Source organism: Anarrhichthys ocellatus, unplaced genomic scaffold (genome assembly GCF_004355925.1).
Source record: "Anarrhichthys ocellatus isolate YVR2014 unplaced genomic scaffold, GSC_Weel_1.0 scaffold8, whole genome shotgun sequence".
Lineage (NCBI taxonomy): Eukaryota > Metazoa > Chordata > Actinopteri > Perciformes > Anarhichadidae > Anarrhichthys > Anarrhichthys ocellatus.
Window position 1 is genome coordinate 991,245 of NW_022280038.1, and position 16,673 is coordinate 1,007,917.

Here is a 16,673-nt window from a genome sequence, read left to right on the forward strand (position 1 = left end):
TGTGTGTGTGTGTGTGTGTGTGTGTGTGTGTGTGTGTGTGTGTGTGTTCGTACTTCATTATGTTTTGTCACACGCTATGATGGGTGATACCATGTATGCGAGTGTGTACGTGATGCATAATTTGTCTAGTCAGACTGTGACGGATGATGATGGTCCGTGTGCATGGACGTGCGTGTGTGTCGGCGAGCTCACATTCACGGGAGGAGCCGCTTCTGAATGTCTGGTCTGATCTTGGCACCCGGGGGTCTTGTTTGGAGGGTGATGAATTAAGCCGAGTTGGGGAGAGAGACACACACACAGAGAGGGAGAGGGAGGGACAGGATCTGTCAGGGCCCTGTTAGCATCTCTGTCCAGTGGCAGACGCTGGGAGTGGTTGGCTGACCCTTTACTCGTGCTGGTCAGACGGGGAAATCCATCAAGCTGACCAAAATGTCACCCGACAGCAGATAACGGGCTGATTAAAGTGCGCCATGTCGCATTATGTTCACTAGATTAACGGTTACCTAAGGCAAGAAAAAACAGGTTGGCTTTAAAGTCTTGTTTATTGTCTGTTGTTTTGTTTTGAGCAACACAAACATGGAATGAATTATAAAATTGGTTTTAGAAAAGAAGTAAAGACAAATTAGCTTGTAAAACCATCCCACCTCAAAGCAAAGTCATCCGATTCACTGCTAACAATTAGAATTTTATTAGAACATATTTTTATTATTACATTTTTGTTTAACTTGTTTAGCCGAATTACACTTCCAGAGTGAATGATGGTGAGTGCACCTGGAATCGGCTTGCGCGCATCAAGTTCCTGTATCATCATCGGTACATGTACCCAGTAGTGGGGGGGCGCAAGGGTCAGTGGCCGATAACAGTAGTAACTAACACTACTGTCATCAAAGTGCTCATCTATAATAGAAAAGTGTGAGGGCCAAGGAAGAAGAATATGGCGAGGGATGGACGTCATTTTTTATTTATTTTTTTTGTGTGTTTTCATTTGGGGGAAGTGAAAGGGCACCAGATGGAGAAAGAAAAGACGCAGTCATAGAAATGACTGGAAAGGTTAGAATAAAACTGCCATGGCTGCACCGCACTTCAGATATGGCTGAGACGTCGCTATCGTCATTAGAGACCATTGTGCAGGAGGGTAGGGTATAATTTCAGCTACTCTAGAGGGAGTTCGTCACCCCTCCCTTAAGACAAGAGGCACTTGGCTGACCTCTGCTGTCCTCAAACCACAATCTTAATCACAGGGAACAAATTGCTTTGTTGGATTCCCTTTTTGTTTTTGCTGTTGGTGCCAAGAGTATATGAAGAGCAAGCCTCGCTAAGATCTTGTTAATGGTACCTTCTAATTACTGTGCGCTGTACTCCTCCTTCCATTTCACTTCACCAACATAGGATCTAGATTATTACTCTTTTTTTTTTTTTTTTTTTTTTTTTTTTTTTAAATGACAGAGGGCTTGGAAAGCCTTTTTTTCCATTTGTCGCCATGCGGAACAAGTCGGGTGGATAACAGCTGGTGATAAGGGAAATGCCTGCTTCTTCATTTGACTGACCTTCCAAGCCGAAGGCTTCAAAAGCACCACCTCGTTTTGTGAAGCAGATTGGTCGGAGAGAAACAAATGGTGAAGTGCTTTTTCCCACCTCATCGTGGGGCCTCCAGGCCTTGAGAGGAAAGCAACAGCGGAAGGAAAACTTACGAGGGATTCCCATTTCCTGCCTCTGCGCTTAAAAACAGGCGTGTGTGAGAGTGTTAATGGTTGAGGAATTTTAGCAGCTGTCCTAAAGCCTGTCTGTGGGTAAAGGGGCCCATTGATGGGCTCTGAATCACAGAAACGGCAGAAGCCACACATGCAAATCCTCTCTACCTTTACTTCTTCGCTGACTATTTCAACACCCATCGCTGGGCCCCTTTCGCTCTTGCCTTTGACCTCCACACTGTTTGTTGCCCGTCATTTTTAAAGAAAGGAGCTCGGCTTTGTTCTACTGGGGAGCCTCCCGTCATTCGCTGCGGATAGAAACATCCGCTAATGGCCCCGACATGCAAATGTAATGTAAATGCACGAGGCCTCCTCGTGTTGAAAGAGTGTGGGTGGAGGATATTAGCCCTCACAGAGTTACGCAGACATCACCGTCCATCATATCCATTACACTGTGTTTTTTTTTTTTTTTGCGGCCTCAAGCCCCACTGGGAGCACAGAGAAAAGCGCCGACGCCATTGACCACCTCAAAGGTTTCGATCAAGCAGATGGGCGAATGTTTGTTATGGCTCGACACCCCGGCCACTTTCTCACTTGGGGTGGGGGTTCAGGGCAGGAGGTGGGGTTGTGAAGAGGTGATCGAGGTGGGGGGGGGGAGGCTGCGAGAGCTACGGGTGCGCGATAAAGAGGGAAAAAATAAAAGAGTGATGCAGCCAACTGCCTGTCAGCGCTGTCCACTTGAGATGATTAATGGCCACAGGCTATGATGGACAGAGCCAGAGAGAGAGAGGCTCCTGTTCAGTGAAATCACCAGTCAAGAAAGGAGGGAGTAATGGGGGGGAGGGGGTAAAGACAAGTGTTTTAGCGCTCTCTACTCCTGACAGAAAACCCCACACGTCGCGGTCAGCAAAGGCTAGATCCATCCCAGTGTGACGCCCTTAATGTCGAGTGTAGATTCAGCTTAAGAGGGGCCACATGGTGTTCTATCGCTGCTTAAGAGTTATTTTAGGGGAAAATCCCTCCGTAGTCGATTTAGGCCCGTTAATAGCAATAAAGTGCTAAGCCGGACTTGTCTGCGTCATTAAGTTGCAGTGGTCTTGACGGGGCTGGGGGAAAGATGTTCAGAATTAAGAGGAAGGAGTAGGAGAGGGAAGGAAGGGAAGATAATGATTATAATGAAGATGTCTCATTTAGCTGCAGCTCCGCTGTCAAACCTACTGTCTGTTTGCTCCCAGCGTTCAAGGGCATTGATTCAAAATGGCATACGTGGACTTTGTTTGGTCAAAAGTATCACATTTGTCATTCCAATTGTATTTTCCTTTACTTAAAAATAAATAAATCTGCCACTTATATTTCAACCCCTTCCCCATCCCCCACCTACACACACACACACACACACACACACACACACACACACATCAAAACATGATTTGCATTAAAAACAAATTTAAATAGCTCGGGCAGTGTTTCACATTTAGAGAGAATACATTTTCTGTCCTGGTTACGCTGGATTTGTTTGTGTGATGTGGGAAGAGTGGCCTCCCAGCAGGACATTAGAGGAAGTTCCCTAACTGTAACCCTGAGACCGAGAGCTCTGTCCACACCAATTACACCGTGAATGGGCTCTGGGGGATCCATGTATGCATTATATTACTCCCCCGGTCAGCCTCACACTGGCCCTCGTAACAGGCGGGCCCTCTGAACAAACACCACACCACAATAGGAACATTCTCTGGCTCTTTGATATGGCCTCATTTTCCTTTAGTTAACACCCCACAACTTCTGGAAAGTGGCAGCACCTGGTTGGTTTAGCAACAAAAACACTGGGCATTGTGAGCACATTTGTCCATTTTAGATGGTGTCGGGTTTCGGGCGGAATGATTTTCATTTGAGATCGACCTTTTAACTGCCGCTTTGTTGGATCACTGTTACGCAATTCATGCAATAGTTATCTGCAAACAAGTGATCAACCTTTTTCAGCTATTTCTATATTCTGGATCATTAAAGATGCAATTCTCACAATCAATGCAGTTTTCAAGAGCGTAGAAGCAGGTTTTACTTAGAATGCACCAATAAAATGCAGTTAGGAAATGACATTTTGTCCTCGTCTTTCTTTCTGTCTCCATCCCCTTCCTCCTCCTTTGCCACCACCCCATTCTCCTTCCCCCTCTGTTTATTGTGCTACAGTTACAACCACTGAAACTTGATAACACCATGGGGGATAGGGGCGGAGGGCCGCACTGTGGCCCGCTCGGTGAGGCCGGGGGAGGAGGGGTTGGATTAAGGGGCCTCCTGTCCTACACGGGATGATTAATGATCTCCAAAGAAGCGGGGGCCAACTTTTTTGGATAGGGCAAACGCTGACTGGTAGCAGACAAGGGAGTGACCGTCGCGTGTCTGTATGTGTGAAAAGAGAGGAACGACGAGGGGCATTCAGGGAAACCACAGTAGGAGACGAGGACAGACGGGTGCCAGGGGGGAGGTTAAGGGAGGCATCGGCCGGCTCACGTAGAGACGAGGCCGTGCTCTTTCATTTCCCTTTTGAAAGCACTCCGTCAGCGGGCTGAAACTGACCGAGCTCACCAACCAGACAGAAAGATAATCAGGCAAACATACTAAAAAGACCGGAGCTGGTGGCAAAGGGCCCCTACTCTCAGGAAAGGGTGGGGACTCAAATGACACACAGATTCTAACCGCTGCTTTCTAATCATTCCTCCAAGACGGACTCTAAAAGAAGAGGCAAAACTATTCTCATTGGACAAACCCTCCCCTGCGCTCGCGATCAAAGATTTCGTGGTCACCGTGTTGATATAAATGTGAGGGCTGAGATTATCTTGGTAGACTCCACCCATAGGCTGCCAAATTACAGCCCCGCCTGTGGGGAGCGAGTACATCTATGGTGGTTATGCTCCTCTCCTCTTTAAAAACAAAAGGAAGTAGTAGTTTTAGATGGTTTTTTTATGTATGTGGGAGTGGGTCGGGAGATGTCAGACCACAATCTTAAGCCTTTTTTATTTTTTGTTTCTGTTACCAACCGAGACTACTCTTTGTGTCTCTTCCTCTCTCTGTCTCTTCATCCCAACCCCCAACCCGCTCCGCCTCCCTGGTATTTCCTCTGTCATTTAGCCAGACTGTTCCCCGGGCCTGGATTGCCACTGTGCTGTCCATCTTTAATTACGACCATACTGTACAGGGATTTGAGTCTCTAAGCTGTCGAGCTGGAAGATTCTTAATCACCACGCACGTAAGAAACTGAGCGGGGAAGAGGACGAGCGCAGGCCCCGAGCACATTCATGCTTCCCAGCGAGGTCATAGGTCAGGGTAAAAATAACACGGGCTCCTCAGATCCACGCACTTTGTTGTGGCTTCAGTGGAATACATTTGGAAATACTCTGGAAACCATATACTATTATAGTTCTACAAAACGAGTGTGAAGGGGAAACGCAAGCCATTTTATGAAGAGGGTTTAAAATCAAATGTGGCTGAAACTAAAGAAGCAAGCAGTCTTTCCACCGGAACATCTTTTTGATAAAACTTTCTAAAAGGCGTAATGTGAAAACAGCCTACTGATCTTTGTGAAGCTGTTCCCCCATGAAGCTCTCCCGCGATCAACAAATTTCCCAAACTTCTGCTATCTCTGTGCGTGTGCGTGTGCAAAGCTTCCCTATCCTCCACACCCCTCGTGATGGATGCTATGAAAGACATTACAGCCCCCAGAGGAGCCCTACACCAGCACAATAGCCCTGAGCTCACTTCCAGGGCGGCTCTGCAGCGCTGTTGCCTGAGCCGCGCAGTAACGGAGACCTGAGTGCAAAAGGGGCCTAATGGAAAACAAGACGCTTGATTTGAGGGGAGAAACGAACATGAAAGGCGCAGTTGCCAAATGCTATTGCCTCTTTGTCGTGACATTTTATGCGATGTGGTTTGTTGTGTGGGGTACACCGATAGCGAGAGGTTTGGTCAGTTATGATGGATGAGTTTTCATCTTCTCCAGCCGCGCTGAAACCCTTTTCCTTGTGTTGTGTATCTTGGGCTCCTCAAAAGGTATTGAAAGCTTGTAGATGTTTCAGGCCGTCAAGTCTTTTTTTTCTTCTCGTAGCGTTAGTTGCTGCTATTGATCTCATTTGAAGTCACTTTGCATTAAGCACAGCGGCTGAATCCTGGAAAGGTAAGTGTATGACTTATGTCATGGATTCCAAAAGCCAAAATTAATTTGCATTGATGGGAGTCGGAATTTCCAAGATGAGTGCACTGCCCCCCCCCCTCCACACACACACACACACACACACCCTGTCTTTCCACATGTCCCTCGCTCTCCTCTGCTTATAGCAGCTGATGTCTCCCATATTGATCAGTGGTGCTGGGCCCCAAATGGGACTCGTTAGCTGATGACTTTATCTGTCAATCCGGGTGTCCATTGATCGAAGCAGTTAGCTGTGTTTGATAAAGCTCGCTAGAAGGGGAGAGGGACACCCTCAGTGTTGCACCTGCCAGTGAAGACATCACTGCCACCTACTTACGCTTTAAACATTAGCAGTGAGCTGTCAGAGATGACCTCATTATCCCCGAAGCATATGTTTTTATTTTCTCTATTCTGTGTATATTCCATCACCTCTCTCTCTCCCTTACATTGTTTCTCTTCTGGATACTCTTTATTAGCGGTTTTTTTTAATGAGTTCTAAATATGCCTCTCTTTGTCCGTCTCTCAGATCAATTTTATTTCGAGTGAGCCTAACCTTCGCAGCTTTGTCTCAAGAAGCTACAGTCGATGTCAACGCCCCCTCCCTCTATTATGCGTACAACATACCTTTGTCATGTTGCTGTGACATATACATTCTTGACATTTCTGCAAAGAGCAGAGATGGCTGTTTACAAGGCCAAGCTATTGGGTTACTTTTTCTTCCAGTCCGATGTAAATATAGAGCAGAGGTCGTCCACTACGTTTTCACCAAGCTGTTAAGTTTTAAATTGTGACGCAAAAAAGCCTTCGGCTGATATATTCTCCAGCACATGTTTTCTTATCGAGTGTGTTTGATGTGTGATGCATCACGGTTTAAAAACTAGATAGATTAAGAGTGTTTGCACAGCAAACAGGTTTTGATACTTTGTGTTAATAATGTACATGTTGTATTAAAACGTAGTGTACTATATACCTCTCAGTGTGTTCTTAAGTAGGTCATCTTGTGGATAGAAAACAACTTTTATTGACCGGACTGTAACTCACAATACAGGCCTGTATCATCGGTGTTTATAACCTCTGCACGTGTCAACAAAGATTTGAACCTCCCCCGCCCTCCTCTCTAAATGTCCCAGCTGTCATCTGCTGTGGTTGTCTTTCTATCAACAAGCTGGCTCATAAATTTGATTTCGCCAAAAGATATTTTCAGTCTTTCGATGCAAAAATTGTCAACAAATCCCGGCATTAACAGAGTTGTGCAACGAGGGTGGAAAAAAGTTGTTCACACACTAAACGCATGTCTCATGCATGAGCAGTGCAACAGGTTTAGGTGGCTTCTGCATTTTGTGCGGAGGCGTACAGCCTGCAGCGCTGAAGACATTAAGAAAAACCCGCTCTGCTAAGGTCGAGCATTGTCAAATCAATCCCTCGCAGCAGGTCGTGCAATGCAATAGAGGTTGTATTATCTGATTCATTAATCATAAAGTGAGTGTACAGAATGCTGGCATCCCAGTAGCACACTCAAAGCGCTGGCCTCTGGCTAGTACATTGCAAATTCATCAGCCACTTGCACAATTTCACTGGTCAACTAGATGTTAATGGAAGACAAACATTCCCAGATAGTGGTCGGTTACCTTCAAATATGGCTGCTGGGTGGTGGAACTGGACTCGGCCTGATGCAGTGATGGATGTATAAACAGATACTAGTAAACACGGGCTGAGTCAGTCATTTCTTTCCTTTTTGTTAGGTGCAAAATAGAGGGGGGGGGGGGGGTGTATGCATTTCTTTAATTATATCCAAAACCTTTCTTTAAAATTGCAACATTTCATGTCCTTAAACTTGTATTGCTTGCATTATTACATTTTTTTATAAAATAGTTTTTGATTTATTTTTCCACAAGCCTGGGCTTTCAGTGAAATCCACTTCAAATGAAATCATTTTTTTGCAACGATTTGTAAAGAATATTTGTTGTAATTGAAGTCACCGGGAACAACCACGCAGCATAAGAGTGACCAGCCATTCATCCGTCTCTCTGTCGGCTCCATATCAGCCGGTGTTGATTGGGGTCCGGTCAGTTGATCTGCTGGGTCTATGAGGATCGAGGGGACTTAGGTTACAGTCGGAGAGGCCATCTCACTTTTCGCGCCATCCAATCTTTTCATCCCCCCTCCCTCTATTTCACCAGGTGACCCATCTTCGTGACACATGGAGTAGGTGTCATGTTTCCCTTTTTTCTTTCTTCCACTCACTCTCTTTCTCTCTGTTCATCGCTCTAATTCAGTTCAAAGTCTGTCAAACGATCGAGGCGGGACAAACCAGTGAACAGTACTTTAAACACCATGGTAACTGTAGCAGACTCTTCAGTGCAGAGATTCATTGCCGAGTCGTACTGGGCCGACCTCTTAATCGTGTAATTCAAGTTCTAATAGTGTCTTCGTAGTCGGCGAGCCTCCCCAGCGCGTGAACTGCACCCGGTGAGACTTACAGCTTCTGGCTGTTGTTTGGAGCCTCTGCAGTTTTGCGATGTTTTACACCACATGCCGAAGCAGTTGGCAGTGCACAGGAGACGGCTCCTTTTAATAATATTGTCTGTCTGCTTGCTGTAATGATTCGTACTAAGAAGCTACTCTCGCTGCTTCCTGAGTAAATATAGCTTCAAGTGACTTATCCATCATTGAAGGTTAGCTTTCCCCCCGCTGTATTTGTTCTCTTTGTTGAGACACTGCGAGGAGGAGACAAAAGAGTCTAGGTGGCGCAACAAAATCGGCTCATATGAAGGTATTCATTTACTTGACAGTCACAGGTTGTATTCTCTATCTGATCAATGAAGCGACTCGTGAAGTGGGCTTGTCTGAAGAAGCCCGTAATGTGTTTTTGAGCTGACATCGGTGACAGCTTTGGCACACTTATTCTCGTGGAGCCTACGCAGTACTTTGCTTTGTGTCCTCCCCACATGTGTTAATCCCTATTTTTGCACTGTTGTTGGTTCAGTCACATCATGCCATGGCGGGACTCGCTAATGTCGTAGCATTGATGGAGCAACATTGTCTTAATGTCTCTGCAGATGGATGCATGTACTTCACAGGACCCGATGTTATTTGTTCTTCAGGGTGTCTTTTCATTTCTGAGTGGAAACTCACAGGCCAAAGGAAAGACTCTTGTTTTCTTTGCTCTTTGTGTTCCTTATCTTTGCAGTTATGTACGGTTGACAGAAGATAATATTTCTTTCTCTTCCCTGCCTTGCCTGTCCCCCTTTGTCTGTTTCTGCCTCGGTCAATTCACATGAATTGCACTTTATTGACACGACAGGAATGAAACCTATATGCAGACGGTACATCGACCCACAATGCTGTATTGTCGACTTTATTAGAGGGCCGTCCCTCTCTTCTATCTCTCTGTCTCTATCAGCTGTGGCTTAAGCGTCGCGCTTAGAATAGCGATGTATCTATAGTGTAACGTTGCATTTCACTTCCCTGAATGTGGAGAGTGCATATCTCAACACTTGATATGAATTGGTCCGCCATGCGAGCGGTGGCTCTGCCTGGACTAAAGATAGCAAGTTCCATACACTCGAGGCTTTTTTTACCATTTATGTCCCTGGCCGTGCATTAAAAATAAAACAAACATGCCCCAGCAGAGCAGGGTCCTGACAATATGCTGCCCCCGAGGTACGAACGCATAAACTAAACAGCCAGGAGGCTGCCCGACGTAAAGTAAACACTTAGCATGTGCAGACCAGACATTTGTCTCACCTGTCAGTGTCTCTGTGTCCCGCGTTAATGAAGGGTTTGGGCTGTTCCGTAATGACAGAATTCATAAATTGGAGGTGTCGGCGAAAAGCAGGAATTGCAGCGCTCAAAGGCCGTTTGAAACACCAACAATAGTAATACCCTCTGGAGCAGTTTATGCCTTCAAATGATTCATCATCTTCTTATTTTAGACCAGAGAGTGTACACGCTTGCTGCTTTGGCGTTGCAGTGTCTTACTAACAGTCGGTCTAGTACGCTAAGTGAGTTTACTTCAACTGAACTGAGAAAGAGAAGCGCAGAGAGGGAGATGCCTGGTTGGGTGTTATCTGGTGTGTGGACGTGGTGGTTGAGGAAGGTGTGGGACTCCGACACTGTCACGAGGCCAGGGGCTGTTTGTGTTGGCTGACACCTTCCTTACAGCAGTAATCCAGTCTTTCTCCAGCTGGCAAGTTACTACACCTCCCCCCCCCCTTCCTTTTTTCCCCATCCTCCCTCCTGAAAGCTCTAAAAATTGGCTTTCTTTTTTGTGCGGGACACTTTTTAATCTATCTCCGTTTACCTCTCTCTATTCTTTTTCTTCCCCACCCTGCTCCATCTCTTTTCCCTTCCTATGCGCTCTTAATATGTCAACTATTCCAAAAAAAAGTAGAATGATCCAACGAAAGAAACGGCGGCATTAAAGCAACCAAAGACCGTGAGATGATATGGAGTTCCCTTCTGTCTCTCTCCTTCTCCGTGTCCCAGATCATCCGTAGATGTTACTGAAACCTCACACCAGCCCAATGCTCATTCGCTAAAAATGCATTTCCTGTGTCTCGTCCGCTGGATGGCTGTCACTTAATTATTTAAAAAATGCCCATCATGTGAAGTCAGCGATATGCAATTTACTACAACTGGTGCCAGGGGCACCCAATTGATTTATTATAGAAGCCCCTTTTAATGTGACCAGCTGTTTCCTACTAAAAAATAGGTCAGGGGTCAGATAAAATGACCTTGTTCTTTTTCTTTTTCTTCCTCCCACTGAGATAGAAAGCTGGGTGTGAGGTGGGAAATGTGAATGTTTGATTCAGATGGACAGTCGGTCTGATCAATATCTCCAGCCTCTGAAAGAATGTCTAAAAGGCCTTTTACTGGATTACATAATATTTTACTGTATAATTGAGTTAGCATGAACGGGTTTTATCATCATTCGGTTGTGTGTTAATGGAGAGGTTTATTTTCCCATAATGTAAATGCTGTAAAAGGTTTCTCTGCTGGGAAATCACCACAGGCATCCAATTAAGCAGATAAAAAGATGTCTATTATCTGCACAAAGTATTAAAACGTACGTCGCCTAATATGAAACTCTGTCCAAACGTTTCATCCCCGAGAGATCTGTATTTGTCAAACCTTTCTTTCTCCTCTGTCAGACTCTCTATATCTCTTATCATTTGAAGTCTAGCCGTTTGAAGACAAGCCGTGTGGCTCTTGTGTTCACTGTGGAAGTCGGAGGAAGGACTTGGGGAGTGGTTCGGGGGCCCTCAGCCGCGGCACTTCCCACCAGAGCGACCTCTGACCCCGGGTACCATTAATCACTAGGCTCCTGATGGCCCTGTCCCTGGGGGAAAATCAGTCCAGGGCAAAGGATGATGGGAGGTGAAGCCTGCAGCCAATTACAGATTGGCTCAGAACAGCCGAGTGGACAAATCAGGGCTTTGCAGGGAGATGAAATACCCAATAGTTGTCTACTTGAGGCCTACGTTGGCCTAACGGCATGAATTGGTCTCGTGACACTGCTGATCACGATGTCTCTAGTCCTCGCTGCAGAAAAGTGAGCAATGAGGCTGAAATGGGAACAACTACAACGGCGGAATAGAGTGCACATTAAAGGGACTGTGAGGCAGAGGAGTTGTGCTGCTGCGATCAAAAGAAATGTTTTGGACCGGTCTAATTAAGCCTGTTGGAGCTAAATGTCTCCAGGGTCGGACACGGAGCAGATGTTGGACACCAAAGGCTGGCTCTCAAATTAGGGAACTCTCCGGTTAACTGCCCACGTGTTGCTAATGTGATTTTTGGTCAATTACGATATTATCAAAGGGGCTTTCCCATGTGCTCGGGCCACGTTGAAATGTGAAACCTGGCTGACGTGAGCGTTGACTAACAATGCTGTTTTAGGTTTCGAAAGCGCCTCTGGTACAATTAAAATGCATAGATAGCTATTTGGTTTACTCTCTCACACGCTCAGCTGTTATTCTTTTGGCATGTTCTGAAAGTAGTTCCTTGTAAATAGATCAAATCCCGTCTGATTTGACAGCAGGCGCTGATAAAGGGATGAATAAAAGCATAGGCGTGAATTAAAGCCTAACTAACTGCTGGCCTGTCACTATGGGGCCAGTGCCGTTGTTGTGTCATTTGTTGTGCTCTCATTGTTCATGTCTGGGCCAGTATGAAAACATGGCTTCCTGCTGACCTGCAGTTTAATTCACACATCAATAACCCTCCGGCTCATCTCTGACCCCTCTGGTTGTACTAATTGTTTGATGCAGGATTGATGTCCAACGCTGCATTAAATAACTGACGAGGCGCCGGCAGCAAAGCATTCCTGGTGCTGTGAGCTGCTGCGTGTTCTGGAAATGTGACAACTGCCCGGAGATGTTCAGTGGAACATTTAGTTTACTACCCCGCCTCAGAATAAAGCTCAGCTTCTTTTAGGTCTATTGGGAATCTGGTAACCACATTTGAGATCCACTGGAGAACAGCAGCTAATTCAAATGTGTTGTGCAGTTGCCTGTTATGCTATCCATTGCTGGCTGTAACTTAAGCAGGCTTCACATTTATATACTACTGTTGACATTGTTAACTTGGTCTCAACTGATTTTGAGAAGGTATATCCATTCATGTTTGGATTTCATTCTGAAATTTAAAAAAGTTGAAAGTAGCTACCACCCACTGTTAAAAGTAAAAAAAACTGTTTGTATTTGATTGGAGGGATTTCGAATAATTTCACTTTTATGCAGACCCAATGTTTAACAGCCATTAAATACTGAATACTCCTCCTCTCCTCTTGCTCTGTGCGTATCTAATCCAAAGGATCTGTAGAGTAAGCTGGCATCTTGGCAAAGGCCCTCTTGTTTTGATAATTATTAATTGGCTCTGGAGATAAGATGGCCAGTTTCCCAGAACAGCATTTTCTGCAGCTGAACAATACTAACCACATACACACATGTGCTGTTTTGCTGCTGTTTTCTACATTCATTTTACGGAGTGAGAGGAGGTCTTACAAGTATGTTTTGGGTTTATATATGTTTATTTCTTACACATCAATGCCATCTAATGCAAGCTAATACCATCTTCAAATCTCAATTTACGTGAATGAAGGTGGACATAATCAACTTGACAAAGGAAGGATTTCTTTGCAGGGATGTTGTGTTGGATTGGATGTACCAAATACACTGGTTCCACTCTACATATTACAAATGCACATGCATTTCTGCTCTGAATGCGTTATGTTGGCGGCCTGTAATTACACTTGCATCCCATTGTTACTGTATCAAGCTGCAGAATGAGGAAACTGTTGCCGAACAACGATGGTTCAATATCGCAGCCTCGTCGGCTTCTTAAGTTGCTAACTTAAGAAAATGAATCGGGGCTAGTCTTCAGGCCTGATCACACTGCTATTTTACACGGCCATTAATGAGTCTGATTGAGAGCAGCCTGTGGAGGGGCTGAAGGATTGGCTGGCATTAGCTCCGAGGGCAAATCTGTGCGACTCTCCCTGTGGCAGGGCTAACAGCAGAGGGGTGTGGATTTACTCTGTACAATCCTCTAAATGAGCTGCATTATACTGGACTATCTAAGAGCCCCACCCACCCACCGCTGCTCATGGATTAGCAGGTCGTCAGTCCCCTCCTCCCGCTTCATGCTTACACTGTTGCACATTGCACTTTTTGATTCTGTTGCCCCCCCCCCACTCCCTGCAAGCCTCACTGCAGATAAGCTGTTGACAAGATGAATGCATCTGTATCAAAAGTCTAGAGCCGCTTTGCTTTGTGTTGTTTGCGAATTCCCTTTTCCAGGTCAAGCCAGATTGCCTTAACTGGGCTAATATGTTTTCAAGCCAAATTTAACAGCCGTGCAGGCAGCAGGCCGGACACCCTTCTATTACCAGCATCCTGACAGCACTTAATGTCAGTATCTACAGGGCTAAAATGATTCTGGGTGTTTCAGCATTGATTGGCTGAAGAATGAATGCATAATTTAGAATTCGCCCTGCTTCGTCATTTACACTGCAGCAGCTTTAAATGTATTTTCTGTGTTGGGTGCCAATATGTCTGAGCAGAGACGCAAACGCAAGAGGAATTGTCAGCATTATGGTTCCGATTCCCGCCGGGATCGTCCATGTTAAAAATGCATGCACACGTGATACACAAATGCACTTCATCCACCATAAAGCATTCATTGTGCGTCACTAAGCCGTTGTGACTCAGATGTATGATTTATACCGTATTGATTGGATTTTATGGTTTTCCTCTCCTCCACAGGAACCCCAGTCAATCGTATCCCCATCATGGCCAAGCAGGTCCTGGATCTGTACATGCTGTACAAGCTGGTGACAGAGAAAGGAGGCCTTGTGGAGGTTATCAACAAGAAGATCTGGAGAGAAATTACAAAGGGACTCAACCTGCCTACCTCCATCACCAGCGCTGCTTTCACCCTGCGCACACAGTAAGTCTTTGAATCGGTGTTGCAAAAAAAAAATTCATTTAATTGGCTGCAGTAGCTATAAATTGTCCCAGTCTAACTTATTTTAATCTTATATAATCTCTAATTGAATTTGCGGGGACTAAATAAAGAATCTCAATTGTGTGACTTCCCACCTGGAAACAATCATCTTCCTTATTCCATGAATATGTGGATTTCTGTGTGTGTTGGTATGAGTTTGGATGTCAATATTAACCCGTGATGTAGTGTTTGTACACATGCGGGTTTGTTTCCCCCACCAGGTCGCCTTTCCCTCTTCACATTCAATCCCTCCGTCCATTACATCACACATAGCCCCCCATTGATTCCCATAGATCTATTGACGTGATTTGGGTCAGAGTTCACAATGACTAAGGTGGGGTTTGACTGACAGATTGTGCCGAGACTAAAACGCTCCTGCTATCTCGACTGAAATCCTCCGGTAGATGTAACACCTCTCTATCCTGTCCACTGGCAGGGGGCCCTAATGACCCTTTATGTATTTTTAATGCCGTTGGGCCGTTGTGTGCAGCGTTGCTCCGTTGGCTCTGTCTAATGGACGCTGCTCATAGCTTCTTATTGATCTGCTTTTCCACCATTATGCAGCCAGCACACACAACACTGTATGTTCACTTTACCTAATGCTCTTATAGGATGCAGAAAAACACCAGAGCTGTGACTGCGCATACTTGTGGAGCCCCTGTGATGTCATCCAAGTGTACGCTGCATACAAAACATGTTTTTGCACACCATTGTCATATCAAGTTGTCACTAAACCCTGTTCTGTTTCATGCACTTAAGTAAGAAGGTTACGTAATTACAACAGCTAGATTTCTGCTGGAGAAGATTCAAAGATATGATTGGCTCGGGGAGAAATGGGTTTACGTGTTGGCTAAATGTAAACAGGTTTTACAGCAACCAGTTTACTGCAGTATAAAGGCAGAAATGACTGTCCTTGACATTTGCTGACAGCCCGTATTATGGGTTCATAGTTGTATTTTGTATTTTGGGTTACATGCTTTAATGTGAAACAAAACAAACATTATTTGTTCTCCTACTGGGGGGCGGTATATAGTAATGAGCCTGCATGTGACATAGGAAGGGGGGCCAAATCTGAATGGTTTGTTGAATCACATGTTTTCTGATCCAAACAGCCCAATAACAGACTGGATTGTCTTATTTCACAGTTTGTGGGTTGGTAGACACTCCAGATACCCAAAGATATGCACACGAGTTCTTCCTGATATGTCCCCTTAAAGTCTATAATTGTAAAAGATTTTACAGTTTTTACGCCAAATCATGATCAAGTACGTTTTGATTTTGAATCAGTTAGTTGTGATTGTGGTTTGGTTTCTGAGCTGGATTAAGCCAATTAAGTCTAGTAATGCTAATGCTTGCCATGTGAACGTTTCTGTGGTGATCTGATGCTTTGTGTCCGTGTGTGTTCTCCTCTCAAGGTACATGAAATACCTGTACCCGTATGAGTGCGAGAGGAAAGGCCTCAGCTCCCCCGGTGAGCTCCAGGCCGCCATCGACAGTAACCGGCGCGAGGGCCGCCGTCCGAGCTACAGCAGCAGCCTCTTCCGCTTCTCTCCCTCTCCCAGCACGGCGCCCCACATCCTCTCTCCTCCCAAGATGCACCTTTCGGCTCTCGGTGCTGGGGCCTCGGGGATCCTCAACGGCCTGCAGTGCTCACCGGGACACTCTCTGAAAAAAGGTAGGAACCATACAGTCCAGACACAAAGACTTCTGATGGCGGGAATACAACCAGATGCCTTAACCTCCATTATTTACACGAGTTTTACACTATTTAGTACAACATATATTTTGAAAATAATCACAGAGCTTCATGACAGCATAAGGAGGCTAATCTTTATTCCACAAATATAAATGTAGTAAAAATAAATTGGCAGTATGTGGGAATTGCCTTCTAACACAAGCTTGCCTGCGCCTAAACAGGCAGCTCAGAGATATACCTGTGTGTAGCTATGAAGGGTAAAGAAGGGTGTTGTTGGAAAAAACAAGCATTAATGTTTCATGAAGGTTATAATAAACTGCGTAAGTGTTTACCACAGAGAACTGGTTGGACTGAACTGGAGAGTTACAGTTACAGATGTGCTGAGACTTTCAAGTATTCTTTGGGAAATACTGCCCTCTGTCGCACTTTGGAAGTACTACAACTGGCCATCGACACCTCAATGAAACTCACAGATCAGGGTTTTAATGTTTAAGGAGGCTTATTTTTCAGTATCAGCAAAACGTATCAAATACATTGTGTGTGTGTATATATCTATATATATATATCTATATATATATATATATATATATATCTATAT

The 16,673-nt window shown here is 45.1% G+C and overlaps 1 protein-coding gene across 2 annotated transcripts in view; it reads left to right on the forward strand.

Moving 5' to 3' along the window:
* LOC116384007 (AT-rich interactive domain-containing protein 3B) overlaps positions 1-16,673 on the forward strand; it is a 52,236-nt gene that overhangs the window by 25,332 nt on the left and 10,231 nt on the right. For both annotated transcript variants that reach the window (XM_031848257.1, XM_031848258.1), the window contains exons 5-6: positions 14,139-14,322; positions 15,795-16,054. In XM_031848257.1, coding sequence (XP_031704117.1) covers positions 14,139-14,322; positions 15,795-16,054 — 444 coding nt within the window. The remainder of the gene's footprint in view (positions 1-14,138; positions 14,323-15,794; positions 16,055-16,673) is intronic.